Source organism: Ranitomeya imitator, chromosome 2 (assembly GCF_032444005.1).
Source record: "Ranitomeya imitator isolate aRanImi1 chromosome 2, aRanImi1.pri, whole genome shotgun sequence".
NCBI lineage: Eukaryota > Metazoa > Chordata > Amphibia > Anura > Dendrobatidae > Ranitomeya > Ranitomeya imitator.
Window position 1 is genome coordinate 644,480,800 of NC_091283.1, and position 22,214 is coordinate 644,503,013.

The 22,214-nt window shown below is 45.2% G+C and overlaps 1 protein-coding gene across 7 annotated transcripts in view; it reads right to left on the bottom strand.

The window, feature by feature from the left end:
• The window catches only part of LOC138665396 (membrane-spanning 4-domains subfamily A member 4A-like), a 269,436-nt gene that overhangs the window by 54,007 nt on the left and 193,215 nt on the right, over nucleotides 1-22,214 (bottom strand). For 5 of the 7 annotated variants that reach the window (XM_069752830.1, XM_069752829.1, XM_069752834.1 and 2 more), the window contains one exon: nucleotides 6,233-6,355. The exons of the other annotated variants lie outside the window; for them this stretch is intronic. In XM_069752830.1, coding sequence (XP_069608931.1) covers nucleotides 6,233-6,355 — 123 coding nt within the window. The remainder of the gene's footprint in view (nucleotides 1-6,232; nucleotides 6,356-22,214) is intronic. 7 annotated transcript variants of the gene reach the window in all.

Here is a 22,214-nt window from a genome sequence, read left to right on the forward strand (position 1 = left end):
TCTATTTATGGTGTTGTTCTGCTAAAGACATTAAGGAAAATAAAAAGAATACATGTCAGACCAACAATAATTATGACTGGCATTTGTTTAGAATTGTTACATACCTTAATGTAACCAGCAGACGTTCCTCTGGTGGAATCGCTCTATGGAGCTGGGTGTCCTTTTTCGGATGGCTCCTTGGACACGACCAAGCAAATCCCGGAAAGAGTCTTGCAACATCCTTGTATATTCCTTGTGCAGGCGTGTACTACAGAGGACACAGCATGAACTTCAACCCAATATTGCGGCCAGCATGCAGACAGCGGGTAAGGAAAGGATGAATCAAACACCCGAAAACCCCACCCATATGACCGCAAACCTGTCCCGCCAAATTCAGGTGACAGGTTCCCTGTAAGCTTGCCATATAGTGTGTGATAGGCTCCATGGCTCTCACGTAGTTCGATAATGGTGTGTCGCCAAAAACTCCTACGCTGTGTCCTTCTCCATCTTTCATGCTTTCTGTTTTGCTCCCAAGCAAACGCACAGGCAAGAAACAGCTTGATGCTAAAATCCAGGTTGAAATAAAATCTCTCCATGTGAAGATCCATCATGACACAGGATACAGTAGCACACTGTTAAGATTTCAGCAGTCCTAGGGTCTATATATAGATATCCCATAATACACGCCCTCTGTAGTCCCACTGGCGGTGTCTGGTTATCTAGATTTTTCTCCTGTAAAATTTCCCACCATGCGCACAAAATACGCAAACGCGCGAAAAAACGCATGATAAAGCGGGAAAACGCAGCGTTTTATTAACCACATGCGTTCCCGCATGCGTCTAGAAAATGCTGCATTTGTACGTGTTTCTATGCATTTTTCCTGCACTTGCGAATGCGGATTAAACGCTGCAGATTCAAACGCAAATGTGAAACTAGACTTAGAGGCAGGAGGAAATGGAATCTGGGTGCATTGCTTCTGGTGGAGAAAAATTTCTAGTGCTAGTGGAGTTAGCAAGAGGGATGCTCTACCCTTATCAAGAATTAGGGGTTTTGTTGTGTCCTGTACCTGTGGGAAACTCTGTAACCTGTTGGGCTCTATCCTACATGTTTCATTAACAAGTAAAAGTTTAACTGTTGTAATGACTACAGTGTCCTGTGGATTGTGTGCTGTGAAGTTTCTGGAAGATGAAAGACTGGAGCTAGTGGAGGCCTAGTAAGTAAGTCTGATACACCACACACGCAGCAGCACACCGGTACTGGGAAATAATTTTTCTGTAGGGTGCCAGAGCAAACAGCAGCAGTTCGCCCACGACTTCCTTGGTCAAGCACCGTACACTCTTCTAGATCACGTGACACTCTTTTTTATTGCTGACTCACAAATTGCTGTGTGAGGTGGTGCTACTATCCTCATTGTATGTTTATGCTGTGGTGCACCGTCCCATTCCCGGTCCACTCCTCAGTTTTCAACTGTTGTTTTGGGGCTGCCATCCGGCGCAGTGCTCGGCGGGGATGCCGGTCTCCTGGGGCTCGCCTCCCATGTTCCACGCTGCCTGCTCCTGCTACTTACGGGATGCTGTGTGCGTCCCGCAGGCCTCCTAGCACGCCATTTAGGGCGCGTGCTTACACCCGCTATCTTAAAGAGGCAGCATGCCATTTTTCAAAGATATGTTTCAGCCAATGGCTGAGTGTCTCGTACTATTTCAGGCACCTCTGCCCTTAGGGGGGCTACTATCTTCATTGTATGTCTATGCTGTGGTGCCCCGTCCCGTTCCCGGTCCACTCCTTGGTCCTCAACTGTTGTCTCGGGGCTGCCATCCAGTGCAGTGCCCGGCGGGGATGCCGGTCTCCTGAGGCTCGCCTCCCATGTTCCACGCTGCATCTTCCTGCTGCTTCTGGAATGCTGTGTGCGTCCCGCAGGCCTCCTAGCACGCCACTAAGGGTGCGTGTGTGCACTCCCGCTCTCTTAAAGAGGCAGCACGCCATTTTTCAAAAATACGTTTCAGCCAATGGCTGAGTATCTCGTACTATTTCAGGCACCTCTGCCCTTAGGGAGGTGCCTGAGCAACAAGTGTTTCCTGTTGCTAGTTCCCAGGTCCTCTGTGCCTGTGCATTATGCTCTGCTTGCACCTCGCTAATTCTGCTTTGTTTCCTCAGTATACCTACTGTGCTTTCCCATGCCTTCTGGGACTTCACTTACATCACCTGCTTCTCTCCGTGCCAGCTGTTGCCCGCCACCCACTTGAGCCGCTTATCTCCTGCCTGGTTCTCCACTACTTACAGTACCTTCCTGCCAGTCCAGCTGAGTCAGCTGCCACGTACCCGGGGTCTAACTGAGGTAGCATCATGCATATCCCGAACTTCCAGTCTTGCCCTGTTTGAGGGGTCTTACTACGGTAGTCCGGGGTTCGCTTAGTCATGCCCTCTTTGGAGCCCCCAGGGTAGTGGTCCCATGGTTTCATGAAAATTTCAATAAACAAATGTGCAGTTCACCATCTGTGCCTCCGTTTCCATTCGTTATATATGCATTCTCAGAACAATACTCCATTGACTTACACTGCGAAAGCTACTTTGGGTTCACACATAAACCCCTATGTAATCCAGTGAGTCTAAGTCTAGGTCAGTTGACTAAAAAGGGGACCGAAGCAGCGCTGGAAAAAGGGAAAGATGGTGATCGATAAGTATGTTAATGCACTTACACTACATTGTATAAATAGTGAAGATCAGGAAAAAATTTTGTGAGAACTTCTTTAATTTATAAGGCTGTTCACATAAGCGAGTACAGTATGCAGCATGTACTACTTCCATGTATTTTTGAAACCGGAAACACCTATCAAAGTCTATAGGAAGTGATTGAAATATGAGTACATTAATATTTGATCTGTATTCCATCAGTGTTTCATTTGGATTGGGCTGTCTTTAATTTTCTGCCTTTAAAGAGGTTATCCACTATGGGGGACAACGACTTCTTGATTTATATGTTTGGCCCCATTAAAATAAAAAAAGCTTATACTCACCTCTTGTGTTGGTGCCGTTCCACCGTTGTCAGCGCTCATGGTCCTTAGGCTCTCGTGCAGTTGCTATGACACATGAGCCCGGCACCCAATTAGCATTGCCGTCACTGTCCCCACCTTCATATGAATTGTACATGAAGAGGTTGTCAGAGAGCAGCCGCAGCCCTGACTTCCTCTTCATGTTCAATTCATACAAAGGCGGGGACAGTGATGCCAATGCTAATTGGGTGTTGGGAACAAGTGTCGTAAAACTGCACGAGAGCCCCGGGACCGCGAGTGCAAACACCGCTGGAACGACGCAGGCATGGTAAGTGAGTATAAGCTTTTTTTATTTCATCGGGGCCAAATATTTAGATCAAAAAGGGGTTGTTCTAGTATTAGATAACCCGTTTAAGATAGCTCATCAAAATAATTGTTGTGCAACACTGCTGCAATACTTGTGAGAGAGCAATGACAAGGGATATAATGATGTCTCACCCTATACTTGAACTGTAAACAGGACTCATACTGCCAAGAGCTATGACAGCCCATGAGCACTGAGTGACCTATTAAATGGCTATTAAATGACCGCCGATCAGTAAAAATTTACCTATTGGTGGTTGTATTGTGCCACAGGTCAGTCCGTGTAAACGGACCTTTAGGTTTTGAAATTCAACAATGTAACTGTACTGTATAGTTGAATGGCACTGTCAATGTGTGATTTAAAAAAACTCTTGATTAATTAAAAATAAGGAGATTAAGATATTGTCCAATGAAGAGAATGCATTTTACAACTAAAGGTGAATCACTTAATAGCTGATTGTTGTGGATGCAACTTCAGAAAAGTGCAAAAGCTGCGGCCGGCCATACATCTCAGCTTGAGCAGACCATTGTACTCTTTGATAGGTTGATGTAGTACTTTGGTAGGCTATGTTTACTTTAAGGCTATGTTCACACGTTCCTGATATCCCTGCTGTTTTTTCTGCACTAAAAACCGCAGCTCTTGGCAGAAAACGCAGGTGCGTTTTTTGGTGCTTTTTGGTGCGTTTTTTGATGCGTTTTTTGATGCGGTTTTTAGTGCGTTTTTTTATGCAGTTTTCTCTGCAGAGTCTGTGTGTTTTCTATGAAGTTTTTTTTAGGGTTAAAATGGTTGAAAATACCCTACCCCTACCCCTACCCCTAACCCTACCCCTAACCCTAACCCTACCCCTAACCCTAACCCTACCCCTAACCCTACCCCTAACCCTAACCCTACCCCTAACCCTAACCCTAGTTCTAACTGTAGTGGGGGAAAAAAAAATTCTTTATTTTTTTTATTGTTCCTACCTATGGGGGTGACAAAGGGGGGGGGGGGGTCATTTACTATTTTTTTTATTTTGATCACTGAGATAGATTATATCTCAGTGATCAAAATGCACTTTGGAACGAATCTGCCGGCCGGCAGATTTGGCGGGCGCACTGCGCATGCGCCCGCCATTTTGGAAGATGGCGGCGCCCAGGGAGAAGACTGCCGGACGGACACCGGGAAGCCCGGTAAGTATAAGGGGGCGAGATGAGGGCACGGGGGGGGGGGGGCGTCGGAGCACGGGGGGTGGCATCGGAGCATGGGGGGTGGGATTGGAGCACGGGGGGCAGCCACACTCCGCCCACGCACTTCCTGCTGCAGCGGTTCTGCACCACAAACCGCAGAATACCCGCAGATATATTTTTGATCTGCGGGTTTTACTGCGGGTTTGACCTCACAATGGAGGTCAATGGGTGCAGAACCGCTGCAGTTCCGCACAAAGAAGTGACATGGTCCTTCTTTTTTACCGCAGCTATTCAGCGCGGCTTTTTTTAGTGCATTTCCGCATCATGTGCACAGTGGTTCCTGTTTTCCATAGGGTACATTGTACTGTACCCTGCATGGAAAACAGCTGCGGACCCGCAGCGGCAAAATCGCGGCGGTTCCGCAGTAAAAACCGCACTGTGTGAAGATGGCCTAAGATTTGTTTAATAATATGGATGGTTTGGGTGTATACCTAGTAGATATTGCAATAGGACCAGGGGAGAAGTGGTTGATGATGTGTATATTTCCCAAAGGTTTTGGGCTTATATGGTGTAAATAAAAGAGTCAGGCAGTTTGGTAGCGGGAACTGTGAATGTTTCTGCTCCATTTAGCGATATTGGTGATGACTGTGGCTAATCATGTTCAATGATCAGCTATGGTATAACAGGCTAAGAAGTCCACAAGTTAATGGCTCTCTGTGCTCCTGGAAAATCTGCTGTAGGTAAAGTGATTGTTATGCACAAGTCTTAATTCTGATGAGTCAGAAATTTGATTGTATAGTTTTCCTTAGTATTTTGTTTTGCTGTTGTATGCAACTAATAAATGTGTTTGCGGCCTTTTGGACCAAACCTGTCTGGTGTGAACTCTGCCTAAAGGTACCGTCACACATAACGATATCGTTGCTTTTTGTGACGTAGCAACGATATCGTTAAGGAAATCGTTATGTGTGACAGCGACCAACGATCAGGCCCCTGCTGAGAGATCGTTGGTCACTGAGGAAAGTCCAGAACTTTATTTCGTCGCTGGACTTCCCGCTGACATCGCTGGATCGGCGTGTGTGACACCGATCCAGCGATGTCTTCACTGGTAACCAGGGTAAACATCGGGTTACTAAGCGCAGGGCCGCGCTTAGTAACCCGATGTTTACCCTGGTTACCAGCGTAAACGTTAAAAAAACAAACACTACATACTTACCTTCAGCTGTCTGTCCCCGGCGCTCTGCTTCTCTGCACTCCTCCTGCATCCTGTGTCAGCGCCAGCCAGCTGGAAAGCACAGCGGTGACGTCACCGCTCTGCTTTCCAGCTGACCGGCGCTGACAGTGCAGAGGAAAGCACAGCGCCGGAGGACAGACAGCTGAAGGTAAGTATGTAGTGTTTGTTTTTTTAACGTTTACGCCGGTAACCAGGGTAAACATTGGGTTACTAAGTGCGGCCCTGCGCTTAGTAACCTGATGTTTACCCTGGTTACCGGGGACCTCGGGATCGTTGGTCGCTGGAGAGCTGTCTGTGTGACAGCTCTCCAGCGACTAAACAGCGACGCTGCAGCGATCGGCATCGTTGTCGGTATCGCTGCAGCGTCGCTTAGTGTGACGGTACCTTTAATGTGCCTGAAGCACCCAGTCTAAACATAGAAATGATAATCCTGTGAGCTAATTCCCTAATCAGGTCACAACATCCAGACATTTTATCTAGTGTGATTAGTCTGTACTCTTACCTGAGGACTGTTTGAAGAAACCTGTGACAAAGAACGACATCCAAAAACGGAGATGGATAAGGACACACAAAATAGCAACACATTTATAATTAGAAGGATAGACAACACTGCATATCCACCGTACTGCAAAAACAAAACACAAATCACTGACAAAAGAAGAGTTTTACGACACATGGTTAATTGACTCTTATATTACAGGCAATAATGAAGTTGATTTATTTTATTTACTGTTTATCACACCCATGTGAGATTATGTAGCCCAAAAGAACTATGTCATTTGCAGGCAACTACCGTTTATCTACTGACCATAATATCCTGGCAGCGTTGTTTATACCCTTGTATCTTACCTATTATGCTAGAAGAGAAGGAAAAATGTTATGGACACATATTAAATATTATTTGTCTGCTAATTTTCTATGGTTCACTAAAACAAAAATCTGAATCATCAAACAACTTAAAAATGCTTTTATTCACCATCTTACATCATGGTAGTGTCACGGGTGTGTCAGGTCTGATAGACAGTCATCCTGGATCCACCTGTAGAAGGTCATTGCGATTAGCTCTACAAGTACCTTCTTGATTTTTGTATCTATGTTATGGTGTCATATTTTTCTCCCCCACCTTCTGCTGCTAATTGGCGCATCCTTACTGAAGGTTTAAATACCTCCAGTCTCTTCAGAAAGGTGCTGGTGTCAGCTCAATTTCCCTCTGTCTGGTTGGAAGCACTTGCAGTCGGATAGTGTCTTCTTGACGTACTCTTGGAGGATTGCTAACATTATATCTTGGTGGTCTTCTCAAGCTAATTGTATTCCCTCATTTATCCACCCCATCCCCTCCCTATCCAGGACCTATCGCTAGAGTCAGGCAGGGATTAGGTTCCTGCTCGGCAATAGGTGCAGAACCTATTTAGGGACGTTTAGGACAGACAGGGTGTTGTTAAATCTGGCTAGGGGTCTTTACTCCCAACTTTCCTACTGTTTGGGCTTCCCCTCCCTCTCCCCGCTGTTGTGCACCTTGCTTCTCTTTCACCCAGTGTGACAGGTAGCCCATCATATGTTTTTTCATCTATTTTGAGCATGCACAGTTTGTACCTGCTGTATTTTTATGATTCTCTTATTTCTGTGCAGTCTGCCTTCCTCCCAGCACGGGATTGTGCAATGCTTGCCCTGTAGTTATGGCATCTGAGACTTATAGTAGGTTGCACGGTGGTCTCATGTGACAATGAGCTTATATTAGGGCATGTGCACATGATGCCATTTACAAGTGGATTCCATCTGGAATCTGACTTAAAAAGCACTTGTAACTTCCAGCTCCACACTAGTTCTGCTCCTCTCCAAAACTCTGCACACTCACTTCCCTTCTCAGCTTAAACTGACTAATCTCTTAGTGTTTCTGAAGCTACCCAGAGATTCCCAATCCTCCTACCCAATATGGGCCATCCTTAACGTTAACTCTCACATAACTGTCTCTGTTCCACTGTTGCTGGGCAAAACTTAACCTTTCACCCAGATCTGTACAAGAGTGAAAAGGACAACAGTGACATCTTATAGTAGTTGGTTAGTACTGCAGCCCACAAAGAAATTAACAATTGTTAACAAAAGAAAATATATTTCACACAACAATAGCCATTAGCACCTTGCCTTGACATCTTCTGGGGTGGAACAGGACTCACTGTTTACCATCTTAAATAAAGACTATTTCTACCCTGTAGGCCAAGCAGATCTTTAACACCATTAACTTGCAAATTCACCTCATATCAGATTTACCCCATATCTGCAGGTTAATAGCACTTTTTGACTTTACAGGCTCCATTTACAAAAAGTAACATGTTCATTCTTGTCATTGTATTTATTATAGTGTAAAATAAAGAGAAAAGCTGAACAGCCAGAACAAAATCTACAGCCAAGCCACCAGTGAAGCTGCTTCAGGAAAAATATCACCAGTGATTTCCTGAAGCGACATCACCTAGAAAAATTTGGTGGCTCTGCAGCCGAAAAGAAGACATATGTACATAACCTAATAATGACCTCATGTCATAACGTGATGTCTGAAGTAAGGGAGAGGGGCATAAAATAGTCCCTGGAACTAGGACCATTACTATCCCTGTCCCATGGGGTATCCTTGATGGTAGGAAAGCCAGGGCCTCAAACCTTACTATGCTCCTGTTAAACCCTAATCTGTCCCCCCAACCCCATGAGGCATGAGACAAATGTAAAGGAAACAAGACACAGGGACAGACAGAGATAACGAAATACACCTGCCATACAAAAGCACTCACCACAAATAGGGAGGAGGATAGGGAAAGGGAGAAATACACTGTGACCGATCGCACAGTGGTAAGGGTGTGTTGACTTCACTCATCTCCGGGGAGGGGAGAGAAGGACCCAACAGGGATCAGCTCTCTGATACCACCACTTGCCCCAGGTCAGTCAGGGAACTGCACCAAGTGCAAATAGTCACTGGAAAGGCTTCCCTTTTAGGTATGAGTCATTGAGGTGCTCCCAATGAGGGTAATATATATCACCAGTCCAGACTGGGGACATATATGCAAACCTCACGGCTGTCACTATCAGAGTTCCTCACTAACACAGTATGGTATGCTGCCACCAGTTCCTCGTTCGATATAAGCCCCATCCGACAAAGGCCTAAATCGGGTCAAAAACCAACCCGGGTTAGTGTATAATAACTAACTGAGCGTGCGGACGTGGGGATTTGTGAATCGAGATAAAAGAGCAGCCCAAGATTCATTTTATATTTAATCGCCAAAAGGCGCACTAGAAATATATAGGTATACATATTTACAAAAGCAGATATACAGTCAGGAGTTTAGTACAAGGGTAGGGTACAGATAGATTGCAATTACCGCGTTATGTAGCATGTGACCACAGGAAGGAGCTGATGGATCCTCACAATGAGGAAGATGAGGAGGAAGAAGAGGAGCTAGTTTCATGCTCTATAGATGGTACTACAAGCACAACTGTCATACCGTCTGTTCTGCGTGGATGGCCTGAGGACATGGAGGAGGTGGAGGAGGAGGAGAGCATGGTCAGTCATCCTCTTGGTGAGGACACAGAAGTCTTGCCTGTTAGCAGTCTGGCACGCATGGCTGAGTTTATGTTATGCTGCCTTTCCCGTGACCCTCACATTCTCAAAATTTTGGATGACAGTCATTACGGGTTGGTGACACTTCTAGACCCACGCTACATGGAAAACCTTCTATCTCTTATTCCAGAGGCAGACAGGTGTACTAAAATGGTGCAGTACAAGAGGGCCCTTGTTACGGAATTATTATAAAAATTCCCATCTGAAAACTTTGGCAGCAGAGGTCACAGTTCGCTGGACAACCAAGGAGTACAGGGGAGAGAGACACAACTCCAATCAAGCAGAGGTAGGGGAACAATGGCAAAATTCTTTAAGACTTTTCTCAGACCCTCCCATCGCACTGGCCCTGAGGCGTGGGGTACTCTCACAAGGAGTGCTAAATTTAGTAAAATGCAGAGGGAGTACCTTGCTGGCCGTACCAATGTCCTCCATGATTCCTCTGTACCTTATAATTATTGGGTATCCAAGCTGGATACGTGGCATGAACTGGCTCTCTATGACTTGAAGATCCTGGCCTGCCACTAGCATTTTGTCAGAGCAGGTATTTAGTGCCACTGGTGGAATTATAACTGATAAGCGCATGTGCCTGTCAACTGAAAATCCTGACAGGCGGACTCTTATAAAAATGAACAAGGGCTGGTTTGGGTCAGCCTTCTCTACACCACTGAATGATAGCAGCGAAACATAAACTCAAATCCAGTGTCTTTTCCATGGGAACTCTATTCCCATGCACCTCTTCACCTGCACACATGGGTATACGCTTCCTGATTTGGCCTATTTGCTGTGGTCGTTCTTCTGCTTCTCCTCATCCTCATCATCCACTACCAGTAGATCACCATGGTGACCGTGGTCCGTGATGTCAGCAGTAGGGTTGAGCGAAACGGGTCGGCCATTTTCAGAAGTCGCCGACTTTTGGCAAAGTCGGGTTTCATGAAACCCGACCCGACCCCTGTGTGGGGTCGGCCATGAGGTCGGTGATCTTCTGAATCTGGTATCGGAATTCCGATACCGAGTTCCGATATGTTTGCAATATTGGAAATCAGTATCGGAATCCATATAGGAATGCCTAATAGGAATATACTCACCCTTGGACGCGCCGTGCTTCTTTCCGGCAGCCTTCCTTCCTAAGAATCAGCGCTTGAAGGACCTTCGGTGACGTCGCGGCTTGTGATTGGTCGCGCTGCTATATACTACGTGGGCTGCGCTGCTATATACTACGTGGGCTGCGCTGCTATATACTATGTGGGCTGCGCTGCTATATACTACGTGGGCTGCGCTGCTATATACTACGTGGGCTCGGCTGTGCTGCTATATACTATGTGGGCTCGGCTGTGCTGCTATATACTATGTGGGCTGCGCTGCTATATACTACGTGGGCTGCGCTGCTATATACTACGTGGGCTGCGCTGCTATATACTACATGGGCTGCGCTGCTATATACTATGTGGGCTGCGCTGCTATATACTACGTGGGCTGCGCTGCTATATACTACGTGGGCTGCGCTGCTATATACTACATGGGCTGCGCTGCTATATACTATGTGGGCTGCACTGCTATATACTACGTGGGCTGCGCTGCTATATACTACGTGGGCAGTGTTATATACTACATGGCTGTGTTTATATGCGATCATGAATCGGGGTATGTGTTAACCCCTTCATGACCCAGCCTATTTTGACCTTAAAGACCTTGCCGTTTTTTGCAATTCTGACCAGTGTCCCTTTATGAGGTAATAACTCAGGAACGCTTCAACGGATCCTAGCGGTTCTGAGATTGTTTTTTCGTGACATATTGGGCTTCATGTTAGTGGTAAATTTAGGTCAATAAATTCTGCGTTTATTTGTGATAAAAACGGAAAATTGGCGAAAATTTTGAAAATTTTGCAATTTTCACATTTTGAATTTTTATTCTGTTAAACCAGAGAGATATGTGACACAAAATAGTTAATAAATAACATTTCCCACATGTTTACTTTACATCAGCACAATTTTGGAAACAAAATTTTTTTTTGTTAGGAAGTTATAAGGGTTAAAATTTGACCAGCGATTTGTCATTTTTACAACGAAATTTACAAAACCATTTTTTTTAGGGACCACCTCACATTTGAAGTCAGTTTGAGGGGTCTATATGGCTGAAAATACCCAAAAGTGACACCATTCTAAAAACTGCACCCCTCAAGGTACTCAAAACCACATTCAAGAAGTTTATTAACCCTTCAGGTGCTTCACAGCAGCAGAAGCAACATGGAAGGAAAAAATGAACATTTAACTTTTTAGTCACAAAAATTATCTTTTAGCAACAATTTTTTTATTTTCCCAATGGTAAAAGGAGAAACTGAACCACGAAAGTTGTTGTCCAATTTGTCCTGAGTACGCTGATACCTCATATGTGGGGGTAAACCACTGTTTGGGCGCACGGCAGGGCTTGGAAGGGAAGGAGCGCCATTTGACTTTTTGAATCAAAAATTGGCTCCACTCTTTAGCGGACACCATGTCACGTTTGGAAAGCCCCCGTGTGCCTAAAAATTGGAGCTCCCCCACAAGTGACCCCATTTTGGAAACTAGACCCCCCAAGGAACTTATTTAGATGCCTAGTGAGCACTTTAAACCCTCAGGTGCTTCACAAATTGATCTGTAAAAATGAAAAAGTACTTTTTTTTCACAAAAAAATTATTTTCGCCTCAATTTTTTCATTTTCACATGGGCAGTAGGATAAAATGGATTATAAAATTTGTTGGGCAATTTCTCCCGAGTACGCCGATACCTCATATGTGGGGGTAAACCACTGTTTGGGCACTCGGCAGGGCTCGGAAGGGAAGGCGCGCCATTTGACTTTTTGAATGGAAAATTAGCTCCAATTGTTAGCGGACACCATGTCGCGTTTGGAGAGCCCCTGTGTGCCTAAACATTGGAGCTCCCCCACAAGTGACCCCATTTTGGAAACTAGACCCCCCAAGGAACTTATCTAGATGCATATTGAGCACTTTAAACCCCCAGGTGCTTCACAGAAGTTTATAACGCAGAGCCATGAAAATAAAAAATAATTTTTCTTTCCTCAAAAATGATTTTTTATCCTGGAATTTCCTATTTTGCCAAGGATAATAGGAGAAATTGGACCCCAAATATTGTTGTCCAGTTTGTCCTGAGTATGCTGATACCCCATATGAGGGGGTAAACCACTGTTTGGGCGCACGGCAGGGCTCGGAAGGGATGGCACGCCATTTGGCTTTTTAAATTGAACATTAGCTCCAATCATTAGCGGACACCATGTCACGTTTGGAGAGCCCCTGTGTGCCTAAACATTGGAGATCCCCCAGAAATGACACCATTTTGGAAACTAGACCCCCAAAGGAACTAATCTAGATGTGTGGTGAGGACTTTGAACCCCCAAGTGCGTCACAGAAGTTTATAACGCAGAGCCATGAAAATAAAAAAAAAAAATTATTTTCTCAAAAATGATATTTTAGCCTGCAATTTTTTATTTTCCCAAGGGTAACAGGAGAAATTTGACCCCAAAAGTTGTTGTCCAGTTTCTCCTGAGTACGCTGATACCCCATATGTGGGGGTAAATCACTGTTTGGGCACATGCCGGGGCTCGGAAGTGAAGTAGTGACGTTTTGAAATGCAGACTTTGATGGAATGCTCTGTGGGCGTCACGTTGCGTTTGCAGAGCCCCTGATGTGGCTTAACAGTAGAAACCCCCCACAAGTGACCCCATTTTGGAAACTAGACCCCTAAAGGAACTTATCTAGATGTGTGGTGAGCACTTTGAACCCCCAAGTGCTTCATAGAAGTTTATAATGCAGAGCCGTGAAAATAATAAATACGTTTACTTTCCTCAAAAATAATTATTTAGCCCAGAATTTTTTATTTTCCCAAGGGTTACAGAAGAAATTGGACCCCAAAAGATGTTGTCCAGTTTCTCCTGAGTACGCTGATACCCCATATGTGGGGGTAAACCACTGTTTGGGCACATGCCGAGGCTCGGAAGTGAAGTAGTGACGTTTTGAAATGCAGACTTTGATGGAATGCTCTGTGGGCGTCACGTTGCGTTTGCAGAGCCCCTGATGTGGCTTAACAGTAGAAACCCCCCACAAGTGACCCCATTTTGGAAACTAGACCCCCAAAGGAACTTATCTAGATGTGTGGTGAGCACTTTGAACCCCCAAGTGCTTCATAGAAGTTTATAATGCAGAGCCGTGAAAATAATAAATACGTTTTCTTTCCTCAAAAATAATTATTTAGCCCAGAATTTTTTATTTTCCCAAGGGTTACAGAAGAAATTGGACCCCAAAAGTTGTTGTCCAGTTTCTCCTGAGTACGCTGATACCCCATATGTGGGGGTAAACCACTGTTTGGGCACATGCCGAGGCTCGGAAGTGAAGTAGTGACGTTTTGAAATGCAGACTTTGATGGAATGCTCTGTGGGCGTCACGTTGCGTTTGCAGAGCCCCTGATGTGGCTTAACAGTAGAAACCCCCCACAAGTGACCCCATTTTGGAAACTAGACCCCGAAAGGAACTTATCTAGATGTGTGGTGAGCACTTTGAACCCCCAAGCGCTTCATAGAAGTTTATAATGCAGAGCCGTGAAAATAATAAATACGTTTTCTTTCCTCAAAAATAATTATTTAGCCCAGAATTTTTTATTTTCCCAAGGGTTACAGGAGAAATTGGACCACAAAAGTTGTTGTCCAGTTTCTCCTGAATACGCTGATACCCCATGAGTGGGGGTAAACCACTGTTTGGGCACACGTCGGGGCTCAGAAGGGAAGTAGTGACTTTTGAAATGCAGACTTTGATGGAATGGTCTACGGGTGTCACGTTGCGTTTGCAGAGCCCCTGGTGTGCCTAAACAGTAGAAACCCCCACAAGTGACCCCATTTTAGAAACTAGACCCCCCAAGGAACTTATCTAGATATGTGGTGAGCACTTTGAACCCCCAAGTGCTTCACAGACGTTTACAACGCAGAGCCGTGAAAATAAAAAATCATTTTTCTTTCCTCAAAAATTATGTTTTAGCAAGCATTTTTTTAGATTCACAAGGGTAACAGGAGAAATTGGACCCCAGTAATTGTTGCGCAGTTTGTCCTGAGTATGCTGGTACCCCATATGTGGGGGTAAACCACTGTTTGGGCACACGTCGGGGCTCAGAAGTGAGGGAGCACCATTTGACTTTTTGAATACGAGATTGGCTGGAATCAATGGTGGCGCCATGTTGCGTTTGGAGACCCCTGATGTGCCTAAACAGTGGTAACCCCTCAATTCTACCTCCAACACTAACCCCAACACACCCCTAACTCTAATCCCAACTGTAGCCATAACCCTAATCACAACCCTAACCGCAACACACCCCTAACCACAACCCTAACCCCAACACACCCCTAACCCTAACCACAACCCTAATTCCAACCCTAACCCTAAGGCTATGTGCCCACGTTGCGGATTCGTGTGAGATATTTCCGCACCATTTTTGAAAAATCCGCGGGTAAAAGGCACTGCGTTTTACCTGCGGATTTTCCGCGGATTTCCAGTGTTTTTTGTGCGGATTTCACCTGCGGATTCCTATTGAGGAACAGGTGTAAAACGCTGCGGAATCCGCACAAAGAATTGACATGCTGCGGAAAATACAACGCAGCGTTTCCGCGCGGTATTTTCCGCACCATGGGCACAGCGGATTTGGTTTTTCATATGTTTACATGGTACTGTAAACCTGATGGAACACTGCTGCGAATCCGCAGCCAAATCCGCACCGTGTGCACATAGCCTAATTCTAAAGGTATGTGCACACGCTGCGGAGAACGCTGCGGATCCGCAGCAGTTTCCCATAAGTTTACAGTTCAATGTAAACCTACGGGAAACAAAAATCGCTGTACACATGCTGCGGAAAAACTGCACGGAAACGCAGCGGTTTACATTCCGCAGCATGTCACTTCTTTTGTGCGGATTCCGCAGCGGTTTTACAACTGCTCCAATAGAAAATCGCAGTTGTAAAACCGCAGTGAAATGCGCAGAAAAAAACGCGGTAAATCCGCCATAAATCCGCAGCGGTTTAGCACTGCGGATTTATCAAATCCGCAGCGGAAAAATCCGCAGAAGACCAGAATACGTGTGCACATACCGAAACCCTAACCCTAGCCCTAACCCTAGCCCTAACCCTAACCCTAGCCCTAACCCTAACCCTAGCCCTAACCCTAACCCTACCCCTAACCCTACCCCTACCCCTAGCCCTAACCCTACCCCTAACCCTACCCCTAACCCTACCCCTAACCCTAACCCTACCCCTAAACCCTACCCCTAAACCCTACCCCTAACCCTACCCCTAACCCTAACCCTATTCTAACATTAGTGGAAAAAAAAAATTTCTTTATTTTTTTATTGTCCCTACCTATGGGGGTGACAAAGGGGGGGGGTCATTTATTATTTTTTTTATTTTGATCACTGAGATAGATTATATCTCAGTGATCAAAATGCACTTTGGAACGAATCTGCCGGCCGGCAGATTCGGCGGGCGCACTGCACATGCGCCCGCCATTTTGGAAGATGGCGGCGCCCAGGGAGAAGACGGACGGGACCCCGGCTGGATCGGTAAGTATGATGGGGTGGGGGGGGACCACGGGGTGGGGGGGGACCATGGGGGGGGGGATCTGAGCACGGGGGGGATCTGAGCACGGGGGGGGAATCAGAGCGCGGGAGGGGTGGAACGGAGCACGGGGGGGCTGGAATGGAGCACGGGGGGGCTGGAATGGAGCACGGGGGGGTGGAACGGAGCACCGGGGGGTGTGGATCGGAGTGCAGGGGGGGTGATTGGAGCACGGGGGGGTGATTGGAGCACGGGGGGAGCGGACAAGAGCACGGGGGGGAGCGGAGCACTGGACGGAGGGGAGCCGGAGCAGTGTACCGGCCAGATCGGGGGGCTGCGGGGGCGATCGGTGGGGTGGGGGCACATTAGTATTTCCAGCCATGGCCGATGATATTTCAGCATCGGCCATGGCTGGATTGTAATATTTCACCCGTTATAATAGGTGAAATATTACAAATCGCTCTGATTGGCAGTTTCACTTTCAACAGCCAATCAGAGCGATCGTAGCCACGAGGGGGTGAAGCCACCCCCCCTGGGCTAAACTACCACTCCCCCTGTCCCTGCAGATCGGGTGAAATGGGAGTTAACCCTTTCACCCGATCTGCAGGGACGCGATCTTTCCATGACGCCGCATAGGCGTCATGGGTCGGAATGGCACCGACTTTCATGACGCCTACGTGGCGTCATGGGTCGGGAAGGGGTTAAAGGGGGGGCCCACTGAGACTCTTTCGCCCGGGGCCCTCAAAAACCTGGAGCCAGCCCTGCCTCCCAGCATTCCTCTGTACACATCTCAGTATTTAGAATCATTATTAGCGTGATCTATTTCCCTTCAGCATTTCTGTGTATTCAGATCACAGATATCACAACATGCTTCAGCCGCAGGGCAATAAGTATTGCCTACAATTGTAGAGTTCTGGATGACATTTTCACAGTGTGAAACATTAATTATTTAAAAGACAGAAACTTTAATTTTAAATAAATTTTAAAAGAACACCTTATCCCAGTGCAGACAAAGAATACAATCAGATCTAAAACAATAACCTGGTAATTTCCCTGTACTTAACTCCTGTCCCTTCCTAGCAGTTGAGGTTGGCACCCTGATAGATACGGTTTTTGGCGGCCGCACTCAGCGGCGGCTGTCCCCGACTAGGCCTGTTTTAGTTCTATCGTGCTATAGGTTGGAAAACAAAAAACAGTATAAAGAGATGAAGGAAAAGTGCTTATTGCTAAAAAATCATGGTACAAAATTAGATACCCTCATCCAGAGGGGTGCTGGCCTCTCAAAAATATAGCCACACAGAGGGATCAAAATCCCACAGTATAAATATACATCAAATAATTTTTGTGGCTACTATATAATTTAAATAGGACCTATACCCCACCAGGAGGAATCATATAACCAACAGATAATCGATTCAACAGCCTGGTTCAAACAATAATCATCTGTCCATCATGATTCGCATCAAAGCATAAGGATAAACAGATCTGATGGACATTGATGAGCAATTGAAAAAAGCATATTTGGGTGTTATCCCAAAGAGAACTTAGCTAATGATGCAACAGCCACGTTATTGTTTTCAAGGGTGTTTATGATGCCCGTAAAAACAGTGTTTACACAGTATGTTGATATGTACCCCCCAGGGGGAAATGTTTGTCAGCCCATACACTTAGTGTATGGGCATTACAAGTATAGGATACATTTTCTTTACTAATGGGAAAAAAAAATATGGGGCCCTCCTCCACGTTTCTTCCAAGGGGGATTGGGGTGCATGCAAATTTGGAGCAGGCCTTCCATTCACTCAATAGTCAAATAGTATGGGAGACCCAGTTCCTAATAATGGGAACCGTAGGAGTTGGTCAGCTGCTTCAACAATGCAATTCTCCACTTTTGGGTCTTCATCCTCAACACTGCAATTCTCCACTTAATTTTCTTCAGCCTCAACACTGAAATGCTCCACTGCCAGGTGTTCTTTAGCCTCAACACTGCAATTCTCCAATGCAGGTTCTTCAGGCTCAACACTGAAATGCTCCACTGCCAGGTCTTCATCCTCAACACTGAAATTCTCCACTGCATTTTCTTCAGCCTCAACAGTGAAATTCTCCACTGCCAGGTGTTTTTAACCTCAACACTGCAATGCTCCACTGCCAGGTTTTCAGCCTCAACACTGAAATTCTCCACTGCATTTTCTTTAGTCTCAACACTGAAATGCTCCACTGCCAGGTGTTCTTTAGCCCCAACACTGCAATTCTCCACTGTCAGGTGTTCTTTAGCCTCAACACTGCAATGTTCCAATGCAGGTTCTTCAGGCTCACCACTGTAATTCACCAATGTAGGTTCTTCAGCCTCAACACTGCAATTCTCTAATTCAGGTTCTTCAGGCTCACCACTGCAATTCTCCACTGCCAGATCTTCATCCTCAACACTGCAGTTCTCCACTGCATTTTCTTCAGCCTCAACAGTGAAATGCACAACTGCCAGTTCTTCATCCTCCACACTGAAATTCTCCACTGCAGGATCTTCAGCCTCAACACTGAAATACTCCACTGCAGGTTTTTCAGCCTAAACACTGCAATTCTCCACTGCAGTTTCTTCAGCCTCAACACTGCAATTCTCCAATGCAGGGTCTTCAGACATAACACTGCAATTTACTGCATAGTCAAAAAGTATGAGAGTACCAACTTCCAAAAAATGGGAACTTTGGTTTCATATGCCCATCCAGGACATCTCTTAAATGGGTTATTGTGGTGCATCCAAATTTGGAGCAGGCCTTGCATTCACTTCAAACATTATGGGAGTAGCAAATTAATAATAATGGGAACTTTGGTTTCATGCGGCCATCCAGTACGTCAGTTCAAAGGATTATTGGGGTGTATGTAACTTTGGGGCAGGGCAGGCCTTGCATTCAGTGCATAGGCAAACAGTATGGTAGTAACAAATGAATAATAATGGGAAATATTGTTTCATATGACTATCCAGGACGTCTCTTAAAAGGGTTATTATGTTGCATCCAAATTTGGAGCAGGCCTTGCATTCACTTCATGGGCAAACATTATGGGAGTAGCAAATTAATAATAATGGGAACTTTTGTTTCATGTGGCCATCCAGTATGTTGGTTCAAAGAGTTATTGGGGTATGTGTAACTTTGGGGCGGGGCAGGCCTTGCATTCATTCAATGCATAGGCTAACAGTAAAGGCTAGGCAGACAGCTGCAGGCTGATATTATTAGCCTGGGAAGGGGCCATGATTATTGGTCCCCCCAGGCTAAAAATATCAGCTCTCAGCCACCTCAGAAACGACACATCTTACAGATGCGCCAATTCTGGCACTTAGCCTCGCTCTTCCCACTTGCCTGTAGCAGTGGCAAGTGGGGTAATATTTGTGAGGTTGATGTCACCTTTGTATTGTCTGGTGACATCAAGCCCACAGCTTTGTAATGGAGAAGAGTATATAAGACACCTTTCCATTACTAATCCTATAGGTATATGGTCAATAAAGACACAGCCAGAATAAAATCATTTATTAATCTTAATTAAACATACTTACTGCTTCACCTAATCCCCGACTCCCTCGATCTCCTGCAACAAATATAAAATAATAAACCAACATATAATACTCCCTGTCCTCTGTAGTCAATTTACCGACTGTCCCATGACGATCTCAAGTGTAGAACAGTCACATTGGGAGATGTAGTGAAAAAACCCAACAAAAACAACAAAAACATAGAAAACCGTCAATAGAAAAAATGGCAGAAATAGCAGAGGTCCCAGACACCGGTTTACACATTTCAGGGCCAAATATGCCCCTTAGTCATAACCTAGTGTTATACCAGTGAGTCAGGATTTTATATTGACCAAGAATTCAAAAAAACCCCGCCCCATCACATGGTTCAAATTATTCACACCCACAAACATTAAAAATCTTTTACCAGTACAAACAATACAAACTTAAAACCAACGAATATAATGCTGTCATTATATGCAGTCAAAAGGTTAGTAAGCAATGTTAATAGAACATCCAGCAAAAGAGAAAGGAGTTGCACTCACTGTCCTTAAAATTCACTTTATTTGGGCAGTTTTAAAACATCCAGGCCAGGAGAGTAGTCAGTGGAACAAAAAGCTGGACGACAATCGTTTCGCGTACAAGCGCTTCAACAGGTCCAGCTCTTTGTTCCACCGACTACTCTCCTGGCCTGGATGTTTTAAAACTCCCCAAATAAAGAGAATTGTAAGGACGGTGAGTGCCACTCTTTTCTCTTTTGCTGCATGGGCATTTGCATTTTTTTCTATGAGTGAGCACCCAGGAGTCTGATTTGGGCAGCCATAAGCACACTGGATAGTTTAAAAATAAAAAGCAATGCGCACAAAGTGTTGCGGTGGTGCAGATCATTTTTTCTTTGTCTGGAATATTAATAGAACATTATATCTGTGCGCTTGTTTAATAGACAGCCAGGACATATTAGCAGGATTATCCATTACCATACAAGGTGTTAGATTAGAAAGGATGGGAGCCTTCCTTGTAGAAAATAAGCACCCTTCCTGAAGAATACTTTCCAAAGCAGGATCACTTTTGAGCATTGGCAAGTATTTTTTGATAATCGTCTTAATCTGGTTGTATTCTCTGCTATTGGTTGGTGAGAAATCTGGGTTTTTGGTTCTCCTGGTTTTTCGGTCTTTTTTTATGGCATTTTACCATGTAGGTTCTGGGAATTTTTTCCCCATTTTTTTTTGCTTTATCCAAAGACCAATTCTGATAACCTCTTTCCCTTAAATGTGCACAGATTTCTTTTCGCTCTTGAATATAAGATTTATGGTCACTGCAGTTTCTCTTAGATCTATATAATTCTCCCCTTGGAATATTAACCCTCACATGTCTGGGATGACAGGAATCAGCTCTCAAAATGGTGTTGCCCATAGTTTCCTTGTGGAAAGAAGTAGTTTTTACCTTATTCCTGTCATCCACAGAAATCATATTCCTTACCAACCATTGCACCTATGCCTCTACCTTGTAAAAAAAAAGTTTTTGTGTTTTTTTTTCTTAAATGGACTCGTGAAACATAAGAAACACTGGTTACCCATCTGCTCCAAAATTCAGTATAATCTTATTACCCTCATCCACAAAGCACTCCATGGCTTAGCACCAGCCTACATCTCCTCCCTCATCTCAGTCTATCACCCTACCCGTGCCCTCCGTTCTGCTAATGACCTGAGGCTAACATCCTCAATAATCAGAACCTCCCACTTGCGTCTCCAAGAGTTTTCACATGCTTTTTTTGAATGCACTACCCAGGTTAATTCTATTATTCCCCAATACTCACAGTTTTAAGCGGGCACTAAAAATGCATTTCTTCAGACTGGTCTACTGCCTCAATACATGAACCTAGCTATTCCTGTGTTCAACATTCAAAATTTTTAACATAACTAGGTTCCTCGTATCATGTTTTCATATGCTTTATGCATTTAATAGCCCTCTGTGTCTGTACTCTTACATTTTTTGACTGATAACCGATTCATGCAGTAATACATGAACACCTGATTTCCTACATTATGACTGGTCCGAACAATTAACAGCAATTGTTACATCCACCTCTCGTGTCTTTGAAGCGCCCCAGAGTCCTGGTCGTTGCAGTAATGTTATTCTTCCACCAGGGGGAGTGATGTTACGTCTGAGGGCAATGAAGGAGTTCTTCTGTCCAGGTATCACAACCACAAAACACACTTCACACTCCAGGCCGCCAGGGGAGCCATGCTTCTATCTATTAGGGCACTCCTCACAGTTAGGTAAAACTGGTAGTCGGGAGAGAAAGTTAGTCAGAGTCAGGATGGAGCAGACGGAGGTCTGTGGGAGAACGAGGGTTCACAGAGCTGCGTCTGCCCCTTGTGCGGCAGCATCCAAAGAAGAGACATTGAAAGGAATTGTGTTGCAGTGAGTGAGAAACGAAGTCATAGCAAAAGGAGAGGAACATCAGGGGGAGACCAGCTAGAAGCAGGCTGCCTCCTTCTGAAGCGCAGTAGCTGGTAGCCAGAACACCGAGGGAGTAAGGATCTCTATGCTTTACTTCAGAAACTGGCAGGACAGTTGATTCCACGTTGGCTGCCCGACCATATACCCAGGAGGCACGGTGGCAACTTGTGGGGGCTGGTGTTGTGAATTCTGTTGTCGAACTCCCTCCTGTGGTCGTGAATGGTACTTTGGCGAGTTCTGTCTATGGGCTCCCTCTGGTGGCTTTGAGTGAAGCTGCTGCTTCTGAGGTTCCTTACACAGGTGACGTGGGTTATCCTTTGGTTGGCTGCTCTATTTA